This window comes from Neophocaena asiaeorientalis, unplaced genomic scaffold (assembly GCF_003031525.2).
Source record: "Neophocaena asiaeorientalis asiaeorientalis breed wild unplaced genomic scaffold, Neophocaena_asiaeorientalis_V1.1 scaffold148, whole genome shotgun sequence".
NCBI lineage: Eukaryota > Metazoa > Chordata > Mammalia > Artiodactyla > Phocoenidae > Neophocaena > Neophocaena asiaeorientalis.
In genome coordinates, this window is record NW_020174050.1 from 2,599,832 (window position 1) to 2,619,789 (window position 19,958).

Genomic DNA, 19,958 nt, shown 5'->3' on the forward strand with positions numbered 1-19,958 from the left:
ATATAGGGGGAAAGCTTTATGACATTAGTCTTAGCAAGGATTTCTTGGATATGATACCAAAAGCATAAGCAACAAAAGCAAAAATAAATAAGTGGGACTACATCAAACTAAAAACTTCTACACTGCAAAGAAAACAATCAGCAGAGTGAAAAGGCAATCAGCAGAATGGGAGAAATAGCTAAAAACCATGCACCTGATAAACAGTTAATATTTAAAATATTTAATAAACTCTTACAACTTAATAGCAAAAGTAAAACAAAACAAATTTCTAAAATGGGCAAAGGACTTAAATGAACGTTTCTCCAAAGAAGACATAAAATGGCCAACAGGTATATGAAAAAATGCTCAACATCACGAATAATCAGGAAAATTCAAATCAAAACCACAGTGAGGGCTTCCCTGGTGGCGCAGTGGTTGGGAATTCGCCTGCCAATGCAGGGAACATGGGTTCGAGCCCTGCTCCGGGAAGATCCCACATGCTGAGGAGCAGCTAACCCCACGTCCCACAATTTCTGAGCCTGTGCTCTAGAGCTAGCAAGCCACAACTACTGAGCCAACGTGCCACAAATACTGAAGCCCATGCGCCTAGAGCCCATGCTCTGCAACAAGAGAAGCCACTGCTGTGAGAAGCCCCCACACCACAAGGAAGACCCAACGCAGCCAAAAATAAATAAATAAATTTATTTAAAAGAAAACCACAGTGAGATATCACTGCACACCTGTTAGAATGGCTATTATCAAAAAAAAAAAACAAAGTTAAGGCAAGGATATGGAGAAATTGGAATCCTTGTACAATGTTGGTGAGAATATAAAATGGTGCAGCCACTATGAAAAACAGTATGGAACTTCCTCTAAAAATTAAAAAACAAAACTACCATATGATCCAGCAATCCCACTTCTGGGTAGATATACAAAAGAATTGAAATCAAGATCTTGAAGAGGTATCTGCATTCCTATGTTCACCACAGCATTTTTCACAATAGTCAAGATATGACAACGGCCTAAATATCCATTGATGGATGAATGGATAATGAAAATGTGGTAGATATATACAGTGGAATACCACTCAGACTTAGGAAAGAAGGAGATCTTGCCATTTGCAACAACATGGGTGGATGTGGAGGACATTATGCTATGTGAAATAAGTCAGACACAGAAAGAAAAAAACAAAACAAAAAATACCCAACCTGCATAATCTCACTTATGTGTGGAATCAAAAAAGTTAAATACATAGAAGCAGAGAATAGAACAGTAGTTACCAGGGTTGGGAGGGTGGGGGAAATGGGGAGATGTTGGTTAAAGGGTACAAAGTTGCAGTTATGTAGTATGGATGAGTCTAGAGATCTAATGTACAGCATGGTGACTATAGTTCATAACACTGTATGGAATACTGGAAATTTGCTAAGAGAGTAGATTTCAAGTGTTCTCATCACACAAAAAAATGGTAGCCATGATATGTTAATTAGCTTGGCTTAGTAATCACTTTACTATGTGTGTGTATATCAAATCACCATGCTGTACACTTTAAACATATATAATTTTTATTTTTTAAAAAGGAACCTAGTACAGTGACTGGAACACAATAAATTTTAATCTATCCCTCACTTCCACCTCCTTCCTGCCTCAGTTTTCTTTGCACTACCAGCTATAGCCACCACTTCATGCAGCTATGGTTGTAATTAAGGAACTCTATTCAGGATGCAGTTGGAAGACTCCTATTAAGCAAGAATTGCACCATACCTAAATAATTTTGGCAACAGTAGTTTAGATGCTGCCTCAAGTGTCTAAGCTTGTGGAGACTCCATCCTTCCAACAGCTTACGTTTGAAACCTTCATCATCAACGACTTTTCTTTTTCTCACATCTCATACTCAATCTCTCAGGATTTTGTGTTGCCTTTAAAATATACAGGATCTGACCACTAGTTACCACCCCTGCTATCACCACTCTGGCCTGGTATAAACAATTATCACTGTGGCTTTCCACAGTAACCTCTAACTGGTCATCTGCCTTCCCTACAAACTGTTCCCCTGCAGCGCCCGCACTCTGCTCCATCTCCACCCAGCAGCTAGAGAGTCAGATCATGTCACTGATTTACTGCAGACCCTCCAATGGATCTCCATGCAGAATAAAAGCTGAAATCCTTATAATGACCTACAAAGCCCATCTGATATAGCCCCTTACTCTTTGTCCTCCTTTCCTATTCATTATTTCCTTTCCCTGCACCAGCCACGCTGGCCTCCTTTACTATTCCTCAAGTATACAACCAAGCTCCCAACTCAAACTGTTACCTCTAGCTGGCCCTTTGCCTGGAATATCTTCCCACATAGCCATTTAGCCAATTCCTATACCTTTCAGTTCTTAGTTCAAACTCAACCTCTCAGGGAGGCTTCCCTGGACTCCCCAGTGCTGTAATCTGCTCATCCCCTCACCCACCTGACAGCCTGATCACCCTGCCCTACTCTTTTCCTCATAACATTTATACAACTAAAACTAAGGGTTGCCATTTCTATTCACGTTTTCCACTAACATTTCCCCAGCAACTAGAAAAGTGTTTGAAATATAGAAGGTACTCTGTAAATATTTGTTAAATGGATGAATAATGGGAAAATGAATTCTCTTTCCATATATTTTCAAGTAATAGCCATCAAATTTGATGTTTTTGCTTTCCAACAAATCAGATGGGCTTTAGTTCTTTCAAAAAAATTTTCCAACTCCAACCGTATTCCTTGTTTCACAGTAAAGGGTCAGCAGCTGCAAATGATCTAAGAGTCATGAAGAAACCAAGTAAGAGGAAATGGTGTCAGAAGAAAGGGGTGCACAGGAAGCACTTCCTCTCATTCTTGGAAGGTGGGGGGAATAGGTGTCTGATGATAAACACACCATCCCCGTGACCTCCAATTCTAGACTCTTTCTTCATTAAACCCATCAAAATTAAGGCTCTTCTCCTCTCAGTTGATGAGAACCATGCAAGTGAAACTTTTTAGTTAACTATATTTAAGGGCAAGTGCACATTCTCTTGAAATTTTGTGAAATCTCAGGTTTGGGCGAGTGTCCTCTCCTGGCACAAGTGGTCGAGTTTCCCAGGGACAGTTCTCCACCTATTACACATACACTGTGCTTCTTAAAATAAAGCATCAGACAGTAGGGACCATATAGGCAAATTCCCTGATTTTACAAATGAAAGCCCTAGGCTTTGACAGGAGGAAGAACTAGTTCTTCTATTGGATTATGGTGTCCCCCTCTCCCTCACTGAATCAAATTCCTCTTCTCCAGGCTTCTAAATCCTCTCAGGCAGGAGAGGGTGCAGGAAAGAAGGGAAGTGTGTGAGACTCACAGACACAGGAGAGAAACTTCCTTGAGGTGGCATAGAATCTCTGGACTTCTTGTTTAGATTCAAATCCTAATTCTCTCTCCTACTTGCTGGCTGACCATCTGCAAATTGCTTACTCTCTTTGAGTCTGTTTCCTCATCTGTTAAATGGGAATAAATAATACAAAAATATAGGGTCATTGTGACTATTACAAAAAATAAAACATACCTTGTACTAAGTTATAAGTTCCTGTTAGTACAATTATTCTTGAGGGAGGTATCTCTGCACTCATTGCTGTTGCCTAAGTAAGTCAAGCTCAGAAGAGAAATGTGCCATTTTAATTCTCCCCATTAACCTTGGCTCTCCAATACCTGTTTCATTTTTCTTTGGGTCTCTTTAGTGTGTGTTTTCAAGGTCCTGCTTTTCTGGCTGGGTGTGTTATTTTTATCTATTTCTACCCTCTGCTGCCCATTTTGCTTTTATCTCCAACTTTGTAGAGGACAATGCCAGTGGTGTTTTCCAGATTCACCGCCCCCCCCCAACAGTTGGGGAAAGGGAAGTACATGAAAAGTTCATCCAACAGGTCTGGAGTGGACAGATGTTCCTTTGTTTAAAACTCCACTGGATTCTGTGGGTGGTGATTTCCTCCTTCCTGGTTTAGGGATCACGAAGAAGGATTTAATTTTGATGAGTAACAATGATATAATCAAGAAAAAGAACACCCTAGATGTGGCAAATAGTAAATTATGTTAGATGAGAAGATAAACTGCCTCGAGGCAAAAGCATCTCAAATCTGGAAATCAGATAATACAGAGCACCAGATTAAGGAGAGATGGATAAAGAAGTTTTATATCCTTATTTTGCATAAATTTGGGGAATTCTGAGAGACTGGCTCACATCTCTAAACCCATACACAAGCGGAATTATTTTCTGATTTTGTTTTCTTTTTATGTGAAAACATCATATAGATTTTTCTTGAATTATATATCTATTTGGCGAGCTGAAGGGAATTATGAAAGGAATAAACTTTCACCCTCTATCTTAGTCGCCTTATGCCACTGGCACTGCCTTTTAGCAGACTAGCTAAGGAGATTGCATCAGTTGAAAGCAGTACTCACTTTTCATCTTTTTGGATGGATTTGGGCTTTCCTCTTACGGGCAACAAGAAAACTAAAGGTCATTCATATCTTGAACTCATTGAATATGAAGATTCTCTTCCACTTTCTCACTCTTGTCCTTATCCATCTCCACCTTCTCTTTTGAGAACGTCAAGAATTTTTTCCTAAAGCCTCTGTCCTGGACGTATGCAGGGACCACAAGCAGCAGGCAGAAAATATCATTTCTCTTTCAGTTGACTTAAAGACAGTAAACTCAGAATGCACTCATTAATCTCAAGTGTTCTACTTCCAATATACCCTTTATTGATTTTACTCCTTAAGAGTTTTTAACAGAGGTCAGTGAATTTCTGAAACTCGATTCACAACTTTGTACATTTAGGTTTAGGTGGATTTAGGGGTAAGGAGAGGGCACAGAACTTTCATTATATTTTCAAAGGATTAAGTGGTTAAAATGAAAAAGGTTAAGAACTACTGTGGGTTATTAGGGACTGATTATGTGGTAGGAACAATGCACAGGAAAAGTTGGTCACTTTCTCCATTGGATGGCAATAACTGTTGTACGTATGATTAAAGAAAAGTTCGTCTTATTTTTATTCACAAGGGAAGTGAATCTGTTTAGTCTAGGCACGTTTAAGGTTAATTAGACTAACTCTGTGGGTCACCATTCAAGTTCACTCACTGGCCTCTGGAAAGACTGTCTGTGTGGTCTTCTGGACTCTCCGTGGTCTGTGAAACACAGCTGATGGGAAGAAGGAGGCAGCAGAGACCTCCTCCATCAGTGGATGCTAGTCACTGAGAGTCCCCACACACTGCTCTCTACCCCTCTCCCTGCCTGCTATGTTGTACCTCTTACCCCAGCCCGGGAGCAGCCTAGAAAGCTGCTTGGTTTGGTTTATTCACCAAACGAGGAAATTGCTGCTTGACTGAACGGGTTACTATTTTATCTATCCATCACTAAATGAGAGCGTGAACTAAAACTGTAGTTTCCATACTGGATCCTTCTGGGTTCGTGAAAATAAAACAATTGTCCCTGAGGCAGAACAAAAATAGACAAAGATAAACATTTTTACTTCCTTTTGCTGATAATGCTCTTGGTGGGAAAACTTCTGAGAACTGGGGAAGTTTTACTTTCATTTGAGAAATGTTTATCGAGCACCTGTTTGTTGCAGACACTGGGCAAGAAGCTGGCACACGGTGTAAAGAAGGCAGACATGGTCTCTGACCTTGAGGAATATGCAGTCAGGTAAGACTTACATCAACAACTGCACAGATGGATTGAGCTCATTTTAACAGAATCTGACATGGACTTTTTTCTTCATTGGAGTATAATTCCTTTACAACGGAGTGTTAGTTTCTGCTGTATAAAAAAGTGAATCAGCTATATGTATACATATATCCCCAAAGCCCCTCCCTCTTGCGTCTCCCTCCCACCCTCCCTAACCCACCCCTCTAGGTGGTCACAAAGGACGGAGCTGATTTCCCTGTGCTATGCAGCTGCTTCCCACTAGCTATCTATTTTACATTTGGTAGTGTATATATGTCCATGCCCTCTCTCACTTCGTCCCAGCTTACCTTTCCCCCTCCCCGTGTCCTCAAGTCCATTCTTTCTGTCTACGTCTTTATTCCTGTCCTGCCCCTAGGTTCTTCAGAACCACTCTTTTGTTTTTTTTTAGGTTCCATATATATGCATTAGCGTACGGTATTTGTTTTTCTCTTTCTGACTTACTTCACTCTGTAGGACAGACTCTACGTCCATCCACCTCACTACAAATAACTCAATTTTGTTTCTTTTTAGGCTGAGTAATATTCCATTATATATATGTGCCACATCTTCTTTATCCATTCATCTGTCGATGGACACTTAGGTTGCTTCCATGTCCTGGCTATTGTAAATAGAGCTGCAATGAACGTTGTGGTACATGACTCTTTTTGAATTATGGTTTTCTCAGGGTATATGCCCAGTAGTGGGATTGCTGGGTCGTATGGTAACTCTATTTTTAGTTTTTTAAGGAACCTCCTTACTGTTCTCCATAGTGGCTGTATCAATTTACATTCCCACCAACAGTGCAAGAGGGTTCCCTTTTCTCCACACCCTCTCCAGCATTTGTTCTTTGTAGAGTTTTTGATGATGGCCATTCTGACTGGTGTGAGGTGATACCTCACTGTAGTTTTGATTTGCATTTCTGTAAGGATTAGTGATATTGAGAATCCTTTCACGTGTTTGTTGGCAATCTGTATGTCTTCTTTGGAGAAATGTCTATTTAGGTCTTCTGCCCATTTTTGGATTGGGTTGTTTGTTTTTTTGATATGGAGCTGCATGAGCTGCTTGTCTATTTTGGAGATTAATCCTTTGTCAGTTACTTCATTTGCAAATATTTTCTCCCATTCTGAGTGTTGTCTTTTCGTCTTGTTTATGGTTTCCTTTGCTGTGTAGAAGCTTTTAAGTTTCATTAGGTCCCATTTGCTTATTTTTGTTTTTATTTCTATTTCTCTAGGAGGTGGGTCAGAAAGGATCTTGCTGTGATTTACTGGCATGGACTTTGGATTCCAATCAGATTGTGTCTTAAATACTTCAATAATCCCTAAGGCCAAACTGGGGAAAAGAGCTAATTAAGGTGAAGCTCACATTTTGAAACAAAAACTTCAAAACAATCAAAGTTTTATGAAAGGAGAATGGTGAAACTACAACATAAGATCTGTTTTTCCACTTTAGCTACTTTCTTCAAATTGCTAAGAGTTTCATCTCAACTCAGCTTTTAAGAATATCACTTGTCTATAAGAAAAGATCAAAGTAATAAACTTTTAAGAAAAGAGGAAGAATATCTTTATAAAATTGTACAACCTTGAATAACCATTTTTAAAACCTTTTTCTTACTTCCTGTCCCTTGACTCAACTGCTTGTGTGGGTCTTGGTTACCTCAAGACAAAATTAAATGCACGCATAAGTCCAGTCATTTCTAATATAGCAACTTCTCTTTTTGCCATGTGATTTCATTTCCTATGATCTTTACTTCACATGAAAGAATCCTAGTGGCAAATAACATATAATTGTTATTTTGAAGATATATACTTTATTATAAACACTGGAGTAAATGATCTCTAAAACTTTTTTTCCAAAAATATAACAAAGAAATGACTACAAGTAAACAGTTACACTTAATTATTATTTTTTTCATATTGAAGACAGGCTGATCTTAGATCTCCCAAGTCCATAATAAATGTCTGTTTCCACAACCAGCCTCTTCCTCCAATCCCATCCTTTAAACTCCATCTCAAAATCTTCATTGATTTGGGAGATAGAATTGGAAACAATACTCAATCCCCTGTGTATATCAACAGTGTTTTTTTAAACACATAAACATGAATTAAATTTTTAGGCATAAAAAGAAAGCTCTATAATTAGAAGAAAAAAAAAACAGCTTTAAGAGATCTGTTGTGTCAATACATCTTTACTTTTTGATTGGTAAATTAAAAAAAAATAATATATATATATATATAGTTCTCCCACTCCAGGCAAGGTGAAGTGTAACTGAAGTGACAGATTAGAGGGAAAAAACTGACATTTATAGAGTACTTCGTATGTGCCAGGCACCACTCTTGACATTTTCCATGTATTTCTTCACTTAACTCTCACTGTGATCCTGTGGAATCGGAGTTATCTTCATTTTACAGATGAGGAAACTGAGACAATGAGGTTAAAATAACTTCCCATGGTTGTTTGGTTAATAAGTGGTGGAGGGGTAGGTTTGAAGGCAGGGTTGACCTAGTCCAACAGCCATGCATACCCTTAAATTTAAGTTACTCTGACTTGACATTGCTCAAAACCAAAGCATTTAGCTGTTTCTGTTCTCTAACTTGTCAAGACTTTGAAAAATGTCTTTTCTTTAAAAGGTAGAACACTTTTAGCAGTATGCACCAACTTTTCTTAGTATTTTTATGAATCGTTAACTGGAGACATTTGAATTTGGAGATGGAACTGAAATGTTCTGTAGCCCTGGAGGAGATTAATTTATCATATTAACGAAGTACAGAGAAATGTTTTTTATCTGTAAAAGGCAAGAACGTGTTTTAAATCTTTCAACTAACTCTTAGTTTTATTGACTAAAATTTCAGGGGGTAGGTATTTTATGTTTATGATCTTAGTATTAACAATACTGTAGGTCAAATTCAGTGATATGTGTTTAGCATTTGTCTATGGTTCTCTTAACCTCAAGGATTGTTGAGCTGAGACTAATTTCCTCAAAGGGAGAAAAAATTCCAGGTGCAAGTTGAGACTTTGCTACTGGTTTTGGGAAAGGTGGCTCAAATTTTAGCAGTAGCAGATGCAGTGCCAGCATAGAGTTGACTTGCTCTAGGTCTCTTGGTTAATCAGCAGGGGAAAGATTCAAACCCAAGTTCATCTCACTTCAAAGTCCATGTTTTTCCCACCACATTCTGCTTTATTATGTGAATACAACTTTGTTTACATTTACAAAAATTTCCTGATTCTACAATACCTATTTGAAGTGGGAGTGGGGTGGAGAGGTGGGGATGGGACATAAATTGTTTAACGCACTAGAAAGACATTCAGTTTTCTTTTGAGGAGTTTCCTGGAAGAAGAAGAGTTACTTGGCAAGGTGGAAAAAGTAAATGCCTGTCTTTGTTTTGACTCTTTCTTCAGCTCTTCCCTTTCTTGGATGATGGACTTGGTCCCATGGCTACGGTGAAGATCTCTGGATGCTCTTTGTTAAGTGCTGGTTGGAACTTAAATAAACAGATTACTGGTCAGTAGTCCCATTCATTCCTACAGGGTGACAAAATATCACTTGTATTTATGTGCAGCTTTGCTCTTCATTTAAACTTTTCACTCCAATCGGCTCTATTTTGAAGCAGCATTTCCTCAAACAGGCTAATTAGCCGTTTGTTTGTTTTTTACTTAACCCAATTTAGCCCTTTTACTTACTATGCAATGACTCATAGGGTTACCTTTACAGAAGTGGGACAAGGCCAGAATTACTGCCCCCTCTAGTCTCTTTGTCTTTGTCCAATCTTACCTCTGATGAAGAGAGTCTAAGGACAAAATGCATCAAGGTTACACTGGGAGAGATCAGCAACATTTGCAAAGATGTCCTTTTGCTTTATAAATGAATGCTCCATTCTGAAAAAATTGTGAGCATCTAGGTTAAATGGAACTCATTAGCTCACCCTCTAAGGATGATGTCAGGATGCAGAGAAGAGGAAGGGAAGAGATAAGGAGATGGGATAGGGAAAAAAGGTGCTTAGGTAAGTTGCAAAATTACTAAGGCAACCCTGAGTTAAAAGTAGAGGAATGTTTGCAATTCCTCAGAACTGTGAGTGTCTTAGTGGTACCACTAGTATAATTGGGTCCTAGTGATGATGTCCTGAACCAGTCACCTCAGGGTCTTTCCATATGAGAATATGTCTTTGCTGAACAAACCAGCATTACTAGAGCAAAGAGACTGAGAATTTTCTTAAAGACTCAGGTCTTGCTTACATATCTGGTCCCTACTTTTATCTCTTCACTCCACGCATATTTTCCATACAATGCTCAACAATTTCAGGAACCCAGTTGGGCCATATTCTCTTACATCTTACCACCTTGTACTTGCTTTCCCCCACACTAGCAAAGCAGTACCGCCTTCGCTCCTCTCCACTGGTCTTAGTCCTACTCATCACCAAGACTAAGGCACTACGTCACAGTCTTAATCTTGTTTCTTCAGACAACCCCATTCATCAAAACTGCATCAGAGGTCCCATTTGTTTGCTCCCTAAGCTTCCTATAATTATACATGTTATAATACTCATCCACTGTATTGTACTTGCTTGTGTAACTAATTGTCCATATTCTACATTAGATTGCAAACTCCTCGAAGTCAGAGACTATATCTGATTTAAAGAGTATTCACATCTCCTACTCCAAGACCTGGCATTAGCAGATAATCAACATATATTAAATAAATAAGTGAACAATCAAGTTCCTAAAATAGATTTTGAAAGAGTAAGAACTGCATTGTACATAATAAACACTTACTTTGCTACAGAAGTTGACATAAGATTCTATTTTTTCTTTTACTGTTGTAAGCTCCCTTCCCTTTCCAAGGAAGTCCAGACTCATCTCTGAGGACCCACGAGGGACAGAGACAGAAACTTCATTTAGTCATACAAAGGTGGTTTTGTGTTCCAGTGTCCTGAAGAAAAGTCTTTTCATCTCCCCTTTGTAAATGTGCTTTTAGACCAGGACTAAAGCTCTCAGCTCCACCACTACTTAGATATATGAACTTGGAGACGTTATTGAGTTTCCTCATCTGTAAAATGAGGGCATTATTACTTATCCCATTGTTGTGAGGATTAAAAAACACACACACAGTCCCTGATATCAAGTAAATTGAAGTTATATTTAAGAAGTTAGTTGGGATCACTATACAAATCTTTCAGCAAAGGACGTTCTCTCCCCAAACCACAAGTGTTCACATTCTGAAACATCATTACTCTTGGCCTAATTTTCAATAATGTTTTTGTCAAGAATTTAATTTAAATCCTATATCGGTATTTAAACTAGGTGCTTCCTCAAGCATTCTAGATTTCCATAGATTTTAAGACTCTGTACTCCAGATTTTCTATCCAAAATGGTAACGAACCCTAATGCAACCAGATTTTGATCTGGAGCTTTAAATTCTAGCAAATCATAATTTATACTGATGTTTCTATTTTATTATATTATTGCATTACATGCTGAAATCTGGCTCAACTTCGTATTTCAGAAACCAATCTTTTATCAAGAATCCTCTAAGGCAAATGAGATTTTTAAGAAATGATTTTTGGTGGAATATCTTTGCAGTTTGGAAGTCAACCATCTGACAAAAATGAGAAATACAAGCCATGGCTCTTGGGGTAGATGGAAATTCACCAGCTTAAAAGTTAAGCCAGGAAGTTTACGTATATGAACTTTATGAGACAGGTGGATGTTATTAAAACCATTTTATAGATATGGAAACTGGAATTCAGAAAGCTTAAAAGCCACACAAAAATTAGTGGCTGAACAAGGGTTTAAACCCAGATGCTCTTTCCACTAAGTATATACTGCTTACTTTTCCATTACACACCACCTCATCCCACTCCAACCAAGTAATCCCAGGGAACCACATCCTGGAACATAAACAATTCTTCCTTTTACCACTTGAGTGTCTTTGAACAGCATCTCTATCTAGAACATGCTGTTTCCCTTCACCCTCCTTTATTAGCGTCCTCTGCACTTCAATACACTGCTCAAGATGCTTATGGAAGATTCTGCCCTTGTGCCCTTGTTGGAATAAATATCTTGATACCACTTGTCTGTTCTGTAACATAGCCTGGTCCTTATACTGCTTTCTTATTCTGACAGACCCAAACTCTTTAAAAACAAGTACTTAGTCTTATCCATCTATAGATTCCCACATTACTCAGAAGTTACTTGATAATATTTACGATACTGAACTGAAAGCTATCCCCTTTCACTCTGTCAAGCATGCATTAGAAAACCAAATCTTTTGAAAAGTTGTAACATGCTCCCTGAAAGCGGTAATGGTTCCTGGAAACTTTCCAAAGTGCTTAGAAATGGACTTCTCGTAAAAGTGGTTGACTAGATTACCTTCTCTATCATTACAGCATATATGTTACCTAAAGAAATGACTGTGTCATAAAGAACAATAACAAAGGACCTTACTCTGACTACTGCAAGATAGGGCTATGATAAAGTTATTTATAAATAAAAAGAACTACCACTGACAATAATGTATCAAACTGAGAAGTTTGAACATTTAAAAAAATATTTTAAAACATTTTAAAAGAAACATGTTTTCAAAAAAATCAATAAAATTATTTGAAAGATCAAATAAAATTTCAATCATGCTGAAAACTTAGTAAGAAACAAATCACTAGGGGAGTCAGATGACTCAGGTCTGCTCTCAAAGGGCGGGCAGATGGTTGCATATTGTGGAATTTCCCCTGACATGATGTAAGCATGAGGGTGCACTTGTTCCCTACTCTTACTGTAATATAAAAAGCCACGGGAGCTCCCCATCTGACACAGGTCCTCTGGGACAACAGAGCTCACAACTGTCTAGGACAAGAGCCAGGAAGAAACCAGAAAGACAGCACCTTGTGTAAGCATGACTTCCAAGCTGGTTATTGCTCTCTTGGCAGCCTTCCTGCTTTCTGCACCTCTGTGTAAAGGTAAGCACATCCTTCTTATCTACAGAAGTTTGCTGTGTCTAAATGTGATCCTCAGATAGAAAGATTATCCTTAATGCCTCGATAACAGACATCCTTTTATTCAGCAAGAGAAAACCATCTTTGCAGTCATTTAATGTTAAATTGAAGTCTTTAATTTTTTAGGTTGTATAAATATAATATTTAGAAAATTGTAAAGTTTGATTTATATAGAGGTCTATTCCTATCATTCATACACTGTAGTATACATATATTTAACGTAAATCTGTAATTTAGAGTATGTTTCATTGGAGGCCACATATACCCATCTTATCTTTTAATACTGAGTAAAAACTCAGATAATTTTACTCCATGTACTATTTAATTGACGAGCTTCAAACAACCATCAATGGCTCTTTGGCTTAAAGACAGATTACAAACCTTATTGGGATCCCTCTTATGAAATAAATACAGTTTAGAATGTTTATGGTATATATAAACATTTTATATGGTATATATATATATATATATATACTTTTAAACATCAAAGATTTTGCTAAAATATAGGACAATCTCTGTGCAACTCACACATATTTCTATTAGTTCTTCCTGAAGGCAATTTTCCTGTTGGTGGATCTTGCCTACCATGAATAACATTGTGGTATCACAGAAGATTATGCAATGTCGAGTAGGAGAAGAAGTACCATGAGGATGTCAACATTGCCCAAAGACAACTCCATAATGACAACATTATGTCATTCAATGTTGTCAGGAACGACTGTTTTTAAAACAAAGAGAAAAACTGAGGTCAGGGGCTAGGAGAATATCCAGCCATCAATTTCAGGAATAGGTTTGCTAAAGATGTGTTGTTTCCCAAACACACAGTCACCAAATGATCACACTGGAATTACCAAGAGCGAAGCTAGCTGAGCTATGCCTGTTAATGAAATCAATTCTTAATTGCTTTTTCTTTTTTCACAGCTGCAGTTCTATCAAGAATGAGCTCAGAACTTCGATGCCAATGCATAAATACACACTCCACACCTTTCCACCCCAAATTTATCAGAGAATTGCGAGTGATTGAGAGTGGACCACACTGTGAAAATTCAGAAATCATGTAAGTAATTTCAAAAGTGATTAGATACTTTACTTTAGCAAACCTAGAATTGAGGAAGGTGGAAGAATCCAGCAAAGTTCTAGGTACTAGGAATACATAGTAAGCAAAACAGAAAGGGAAAATTCTTTGTCTCCATGGCGTTTAAATATTGTACCCTCCATGACTCATAGCTAAAAATTAGTTTGGACTTACATTTTATGCCTGTACTTAAGGAACCATGACTTGAATGCCAAAGGGCTGTTGGAAACCCATTAAATACTATTTTAATCATATCTCTCTTATTTCAGTGTTAAGCTTGTCAATGGCAAAGAGATCTGCTTAAACCCCAAGGAAAAGTGGGTGCAGAAGGTTGTACAGATATTTTTGAAGAGGTAAGTTGTTTTTTTTTTTAATTTAGATTCTTCATTTATCCTGTGACATACAGTTCAGAAGTCAACCTATAAATTTCCTGCTGCTGCTGAAAATTTTCTTTTAAGTGTCTGCCTCTTTTTTTTTTTGTTTTTGTTTTTTTTTTTGCGGTACGCGGGCCTCTCACTGTTGTGGCCTCTCCCGTTGCGGAGCACAGGCTCCGGACGCGCAGGCTCAGCGGCCATGGCTCACGGGCCCAGCCGCTCCGCGGCACGTGGGATCCTCCCGGACCGGGGCACAAACCCGTGTCCCCTGCATCGGCAGGCGGACTCTCAACCACTGCGCCACCAGGGAAGCCCTGCTTCTTTGATTTAAAAAAAAATAGCAGCAACAGTGAGTTTGTTGTACTCATGACTGGGAGATCATATATCTCAGTTTGTCCAGGGAAGTGTGGGTATGCGCCTGTGTCCTGTGTCATTAGTATGACTCTCTCTCAATCTCAGAAGTGTTCTGGTTTACATAACTTATCTGATCTCTCTGTTTATAGCTGAAAGTATAGAATGGTTCTAACACATAAATATCTAAGACTCTCTTAATTTCTATATTAAATATATTTTCAAGAGCCATACATTCCTTCTTATTTAGAACATTGCTGATTTTAAAACTTTTTATTTTATTTCTTTTCAGAGCTGAGAAGAAAGATCCATGAAAACAACAACAACAACCAAAAATCCATTTGTCCTTGGTTTCCGAGAATTCCTCAGTAAAGATACCAAAGAAACTTCAAACAAATCTACTTCAATGCCTCATGTACTGTGTAGGTCTGGTGTAGGGTTGCCAGATAAAATACAGGATGCCCAGTTATATTTGAATATTAAGTAAAACAATGAATTTTTTTTTCAATGTCCCACATACATTGTTCCATGTAGGACACACTCATATTTTAGAAATTATTCATTGTGTACGGTAAATTCAAATTTAGCTGGAAATCCTGTTTGTCGTTTTTGTTTTTTGTTAAATCTTGCAACCCTAGTCTGCTGACCAGGATTCATGAGTCCTTGTTCAACTGAGCCTCAGTTTCTTCTTCACTCCCAAACTGGAGGAAAACATCCTGGAGGAAAACATCTCAGCCACTAACCTACCTCACAGAGATATGAGGGCATGTGGAAACACTTTAAATTTTATTCAGTTATGTAAATTATTTTGAAGTGTAACTTATTCACCTATTTATTATTTATATATTTATTTAAGCCTCAAATATAATAATGTTTGTGCATGAATTTGGAGAAATGGGAAAGAAACGTTGTTGATAAGTATAATGATGGTAGTGAATTTATATTCATTTTTTATACTAAGTGATGTATTACAGAACTACTTTGATCAAGGCTGTTATATTATGATCACAGTGACCAGATTTAGCGAATTAATACAAAATAAACAAAAAACACATCCAGTTGATTTTTCTTTCAGATAAACAATAAATAATTTTTTAGTATAAATACATCATTATTTATCTGAAATTTTAATTGTGTTGGCAATCCTACTTTTAATATGCCTGGTTTGGTCTTGTCACTGCAAGCCTTATTATGCAGTGCTGTGTTAAATCACCTGAATCCTGAGTTATGACTATCTTTCTCAAAACAGCAAAAATTCACCAGGGAATATGAATAAAGTAATTTTTTGTTATTTCTTATTTATTTATTCTGAACAATTAGATTCTCATAATTTTATTTAAATTATTGTGTATTTTAACATCAACTTTATTTTTTACTTTAAGATGCTTTTATGTGCTCCCAAAGAGACTCTTTCTACTGTTTTTGATAGTATGAAAATATGAATGTATCTATAAGACATTTAAAATAAAATTAATTGTCAAAGTCATCAGGGGTTTGTCTGTTTTTCTTTGGCAGTTTTAAGATTTATTGTATTATTCATTTATATTAAAAATCATACTTTGATTTAGAAAACGTAAGTGCTTTCACTTAGTATTTTATATATCATGTGGAAAATTACCAACCTTTATTTGTAGAAAAGCATAACTCCTTTCCAGAGATGGATTACAATCAGTAGTCTCTTCCATAGAATCATGAAAATATTCTCAACTCCCTACTGTATACCATTTTGCTAATAAGGGTGACTTCAGATTTTCAACAGATAGCCTAGGTGTCTGTACAGCTTAACACATCTGGGCACTCAGTGAAAGCAGGAAGAAGGTACACATTATAAGGCACTTCTCAGCTAATTGAGGAAAACTGTACATCTGAGGCAAAGAAATTTTAAATATGATTAAAGACAGAGAGTATTTGAAAACAAATCAAACAAAACTCTTAAAAGTAAAAACACAGTCTAACAAAAAACTCAGTGGCTGAGTTTCCTAACAGATTTGACACAGCTGAAAAGAAAACTGGAGATTAGAAAATAAACCCAAAGATCTTTATCTGAAATTTAAATCAGAGAGATAAAAATTCAGTAAATTGGAAAGAAAAATAGAAAGAAAGACATAGAGGATGTCCAACTGGATTTTTACAAGCAGATCCCAGCTCATTTACTATTGCTGTTGGGTATTTTAAGTCCATGGTTTTCTTTTAGAGCTCCACAATTTGAGGTGAGGAAGTGTGCTCTTATTTTCTCATTTGTTCGTTCACATTGCAATCTACTTTTCCTATGCCATTTATCTCCTTACAATCGCTCTGGGTACCTGCAACTGCCGTTTTCTCTCTGAGTCAACTTTATCAGTGGTGTAGAGCAAAGCCGGTTCTCTTCTAATTCACAAAGGTGTGCAGCATAATAGAATTAATAAAAGATTTGAGAGTTATGTACAAAGAGGAACCAACTGAAAATGCAACGCCTGTAGTTTCTGTTCCTAGAAACATTGCTTCCCTCTAGAGTTAATTTCTCCCTGCTTATAGATCTTCTCTGGTCCTGCTGTGGGGCCTCTTCTTCGTCAGAGTTCTGCCTAAATTTCATTTCCATATTCTCTTCTTCAAATTCAGGTTCTCTTGTCCTACCCGCTTTTGTAATCATCTTGTGGATCTCATACACAGTGAATAAAAAAGATAACAAACAAATAATTTTTTAAAAAATGATGATGGGAGAGATACAGGGCTCTTCAGAAGAAGATAGCAAGGAGTTATCTACTCTAGGTAGACTAGGCTTCCCTGAGAAAACATAAACTAGAGTCTGAAGGATGAGTACAAGTTAGCCACACAAAGGGAAGAAGGACGTGTGGGAAGGAGTGGTCTAGAAGGCAAGGGAGAAGTAATTTGTGTGATTTGAGAAGTGAAACAATATTAGTGTGACAGGAGTTTGGCTTGAAACAGAACAAGTACTAACAGATGAAGCTATGCTAAATGGACTGTGGAAAGCTCTAAAGGGCTTAGATTTGGAATTGAAAAGTTCTACTGGGTTCCGATTACCTTCATTTTAAATGGTGAGCATTATAAGCTATTCTTCTTCCTGGGTTTCCTTCCAAAAAGCAATGGGGAGCCATACAAAGCAACCCAAAAGTCTGATCTTGGGGGAATTTTAATGTCATTTGGGGGTTGAATCATCAGAAAACTCCCAACCTTATACAAAACCTCTTAATGTGTTAAGTACACATCCTTAATATGACCAATGTCCAACCCTGAAGGCAAAGTAAAGACATCTGCACCAATCTGGTGAATCTTAATAATGATACTTTAAAAAATCTATCTCTTAATTCCATTTTTGTCACTTTTAAAATATGCCAAATGCTTTTCCTCACTCTCATCTATATTAGCACTGTCTATAAGACAACAAAGCATTCCACTGAAAAGACAATTAAGTGGATCAAATTGAAGATTAGACATCATGTAAACAAGCCAAAAAGGAAAAATGAAAAAGAGTAAAAGAGAGACGACGTGAGAACAAGAGTGAGAGAGAAGGAAAAACCAGTAAATTTGCGGAATTGACAATTTTGTTTTATTTTGCTTCAATGATATTAGTAAAATATGTATATAGACACAAGATTTATTTGTATAGACACAGACTTAAACACAAAATTGAGCATGCAATTTATTACCCTATACATTTAATCCACTTGTGTGGATTACAAAATACAAACCAAATTTTTCCAAGTAGAAACATGAATATAAATATAGAGATACACACAATAAAAAAGTATGGAGAGATAATAAAATGTTCACGTTAAAATTGAATTAAGTGTAAAATACTATAACACATACATTGTACATACAACATACAAATCAAGTAATTTTTATAATTGCCCTTTTTTTGCTAGATAAGCATCAGAAAATAGATTCATAAGTTGAAGTTACCTAAGCAAAATCTTTTATTCTCAAGATTTTAGTAAATAAGTATCAATAGATAATTATTTTTACTGTAATAGATCTATTTTGCCATTTTCTTCTTCAGAAGAAAAACTATTTTGATTTTTGCTTGTGTAATATAGCTAAAAAAAATTGCTTAAGATTGTATTAACTCTGCAATAACAAAAGAAAGCTTAGATAATGATTTCTCCATTACCCACTTAAAAAGATAGTCAGAGAACAATTGCCTCAAGCGTGGTAACCATCTGCTGAGTCTGCAAGCATCACAGACAACAAATAGGGAATTTTTCCATGTAACAGAGTAAATAGCAGGCTTATTACTTCCCACAAAATTTACAGATGGGACAATCAGAAATTCTCCAAAAGATTACTTAAGGGTCAAAGAACCTAATGCTTAATGAGTAGAGAAAGAGGGCTTTCTATGCTCTTTGCATTCCCATAGATAAAAAATCAATTTGGATAAATATCATTGTTACAAGACTTTTAAACATTATTTGGTTAAATGACAGATGGACTTACAATCATAGCATGCTGAAAAAGTAAGATGGGGAAACATTCATAGATATTTCCACTCAAAGTTTGCTTCAGACTTTATCTAGAGGAATATTCTAATAGCTTTGTAAAAGATCATGGTGCTGGGGCTGAAGATAAGCTTTTAATGTATCTAGTGATTCTATTTCATAGGGCATGGTTTAGCTCATGTTTTAATCATGTTTTGATGTGATCGTTTCCACTGTCTGCATCCTGAATTAATCTTCTGCCATTCTTCCCATGCTTTTCAAAATGCCTTCACATTTATATTTTCAGTGTTCCTCTGAATAAAACGTTTATGGGAAAGCATTCTAAATGTAGATACCTCTGCCTAGATTTACTTCTTTATGCTTCCACAGGTATTCACCATGGCCCTTTACAGGAAGTCCACGTAGAGACATGTTTTATTAAAGTGACTTGTTTCTTCTCAGGTCTCAGAGGTCTCCTCAGGTCTAAGAGGTCTTTTATAAACTTATAAGACAAAGTTTATAAGAGCAAAAACCTCAGACAGTTTTCCAAATAGAGAGTCTTATATTTTCTTCTGCCTAAAGTAAGTTGATTGGCTAAAAGCTATCAAAGAGAGGATGCTCCCCTAGGTAGGCTAACAGAATTATTAGAGAGGACAGTTCTACTTCTTCTGCGTTTTCTGGGAAACCTTGTTATTTGCAGCATGTGCATGAGACTTGTATCTCTATGGCCTTATGTTGGCATGTCCACTCTAGTTAAACCAGGTCTGCACTGTTTCCCTCATGATTTCTTTCTCTCCCTCTTTTGACACAGTTTGCTCACCTGGATGTTGGCTCAGGATCATGGCTGTGTAATAACTTTTAAATACTCAGATATCAGAGAGCAGAGGAGGGCAAGAACAATGAACGCAATCACAAATAGCAAATATTGTTAAAAGTTTAATTTAAAAAATATCTTATGGATCAATTAAGCTAACCTTAGCTAATTAGGTATCTTTTCTTTTAATTGATTGATTGTTCTATTCTCCCTGAAGGGTTGATCCAGATACAATATATATGTATTCATTAT

At 36.9% G+C, this 19,958-nt stretch overlaps 1 protein-coding gene and 1 long non-coding RNA gene across 2 annotated transcripts; both read left to right on the forward strand.

Moving 5' to 3' along the window:
• The first annotated feature begins 5,572 nt into the window (after positions 1–5,572).
• Positions 5,573–9,344, forward strand: LOC112405660 (uncharacterized). The gene is made up of 3 exons (XR_003004400.1): positions 5,573–5,673; positions 6,926–7,045; positions 9,091–9,344. It is a non-coding gene; the product is annotated as an uncharacterized LOC112405660 (long non-coding RNA).
• Positions 9,345–12,466: 3,122 nt separating this feature from the next.
• CXCL8 (C-X-C motif chemokine ligand 8) lies at positions 12,467–15,963 on the forward strand. Its single transcript, XM_024754152.1, has 4 exons — positions 12,467–12,641; positions 13,599–13,734; positions 14,022–14,105; positions 14,770–15,963. The coding sequence occupies exons 1-4, from the start codon at positions 12,578–12,580 to the stop codon at positions 14,789–14,791; spliced, it is 306 nt and encodes a 101-aa protein (XP_024609920.1). The 5' UTR covers positions 12,467–12,577; the 3' UTR covers positions 14,792–15,963.
• Positions 15,964–19,958: the final 3,995 nt, after the last annotated feature.

Bases quoted from the DNA above. Each gene is read 5' to 3' on its own strand.
- CXCL8 (XM_024754152.1), top strand. From the start codon at position 12,578: ATGACTTCCAAGCTGGTTATTGCTCTCTTGGCAGCCTTCCTGCTTTCT. The intron at 13,735-14,021 runs GTAAGTAATTTC...CTCTTATTTCAG, and splicing joins TGTGAAAATTCAGAAATCAT to TGTTAAGCTTGTCAATGGCA. The intron at 14,106-14,769 runs GTAAGTTGTTTT...ATTTCTTTTCAG, and splicing joins GTACAGATATTTTTGAAGAG to AGCTGAGAAGAAAGATCCAT.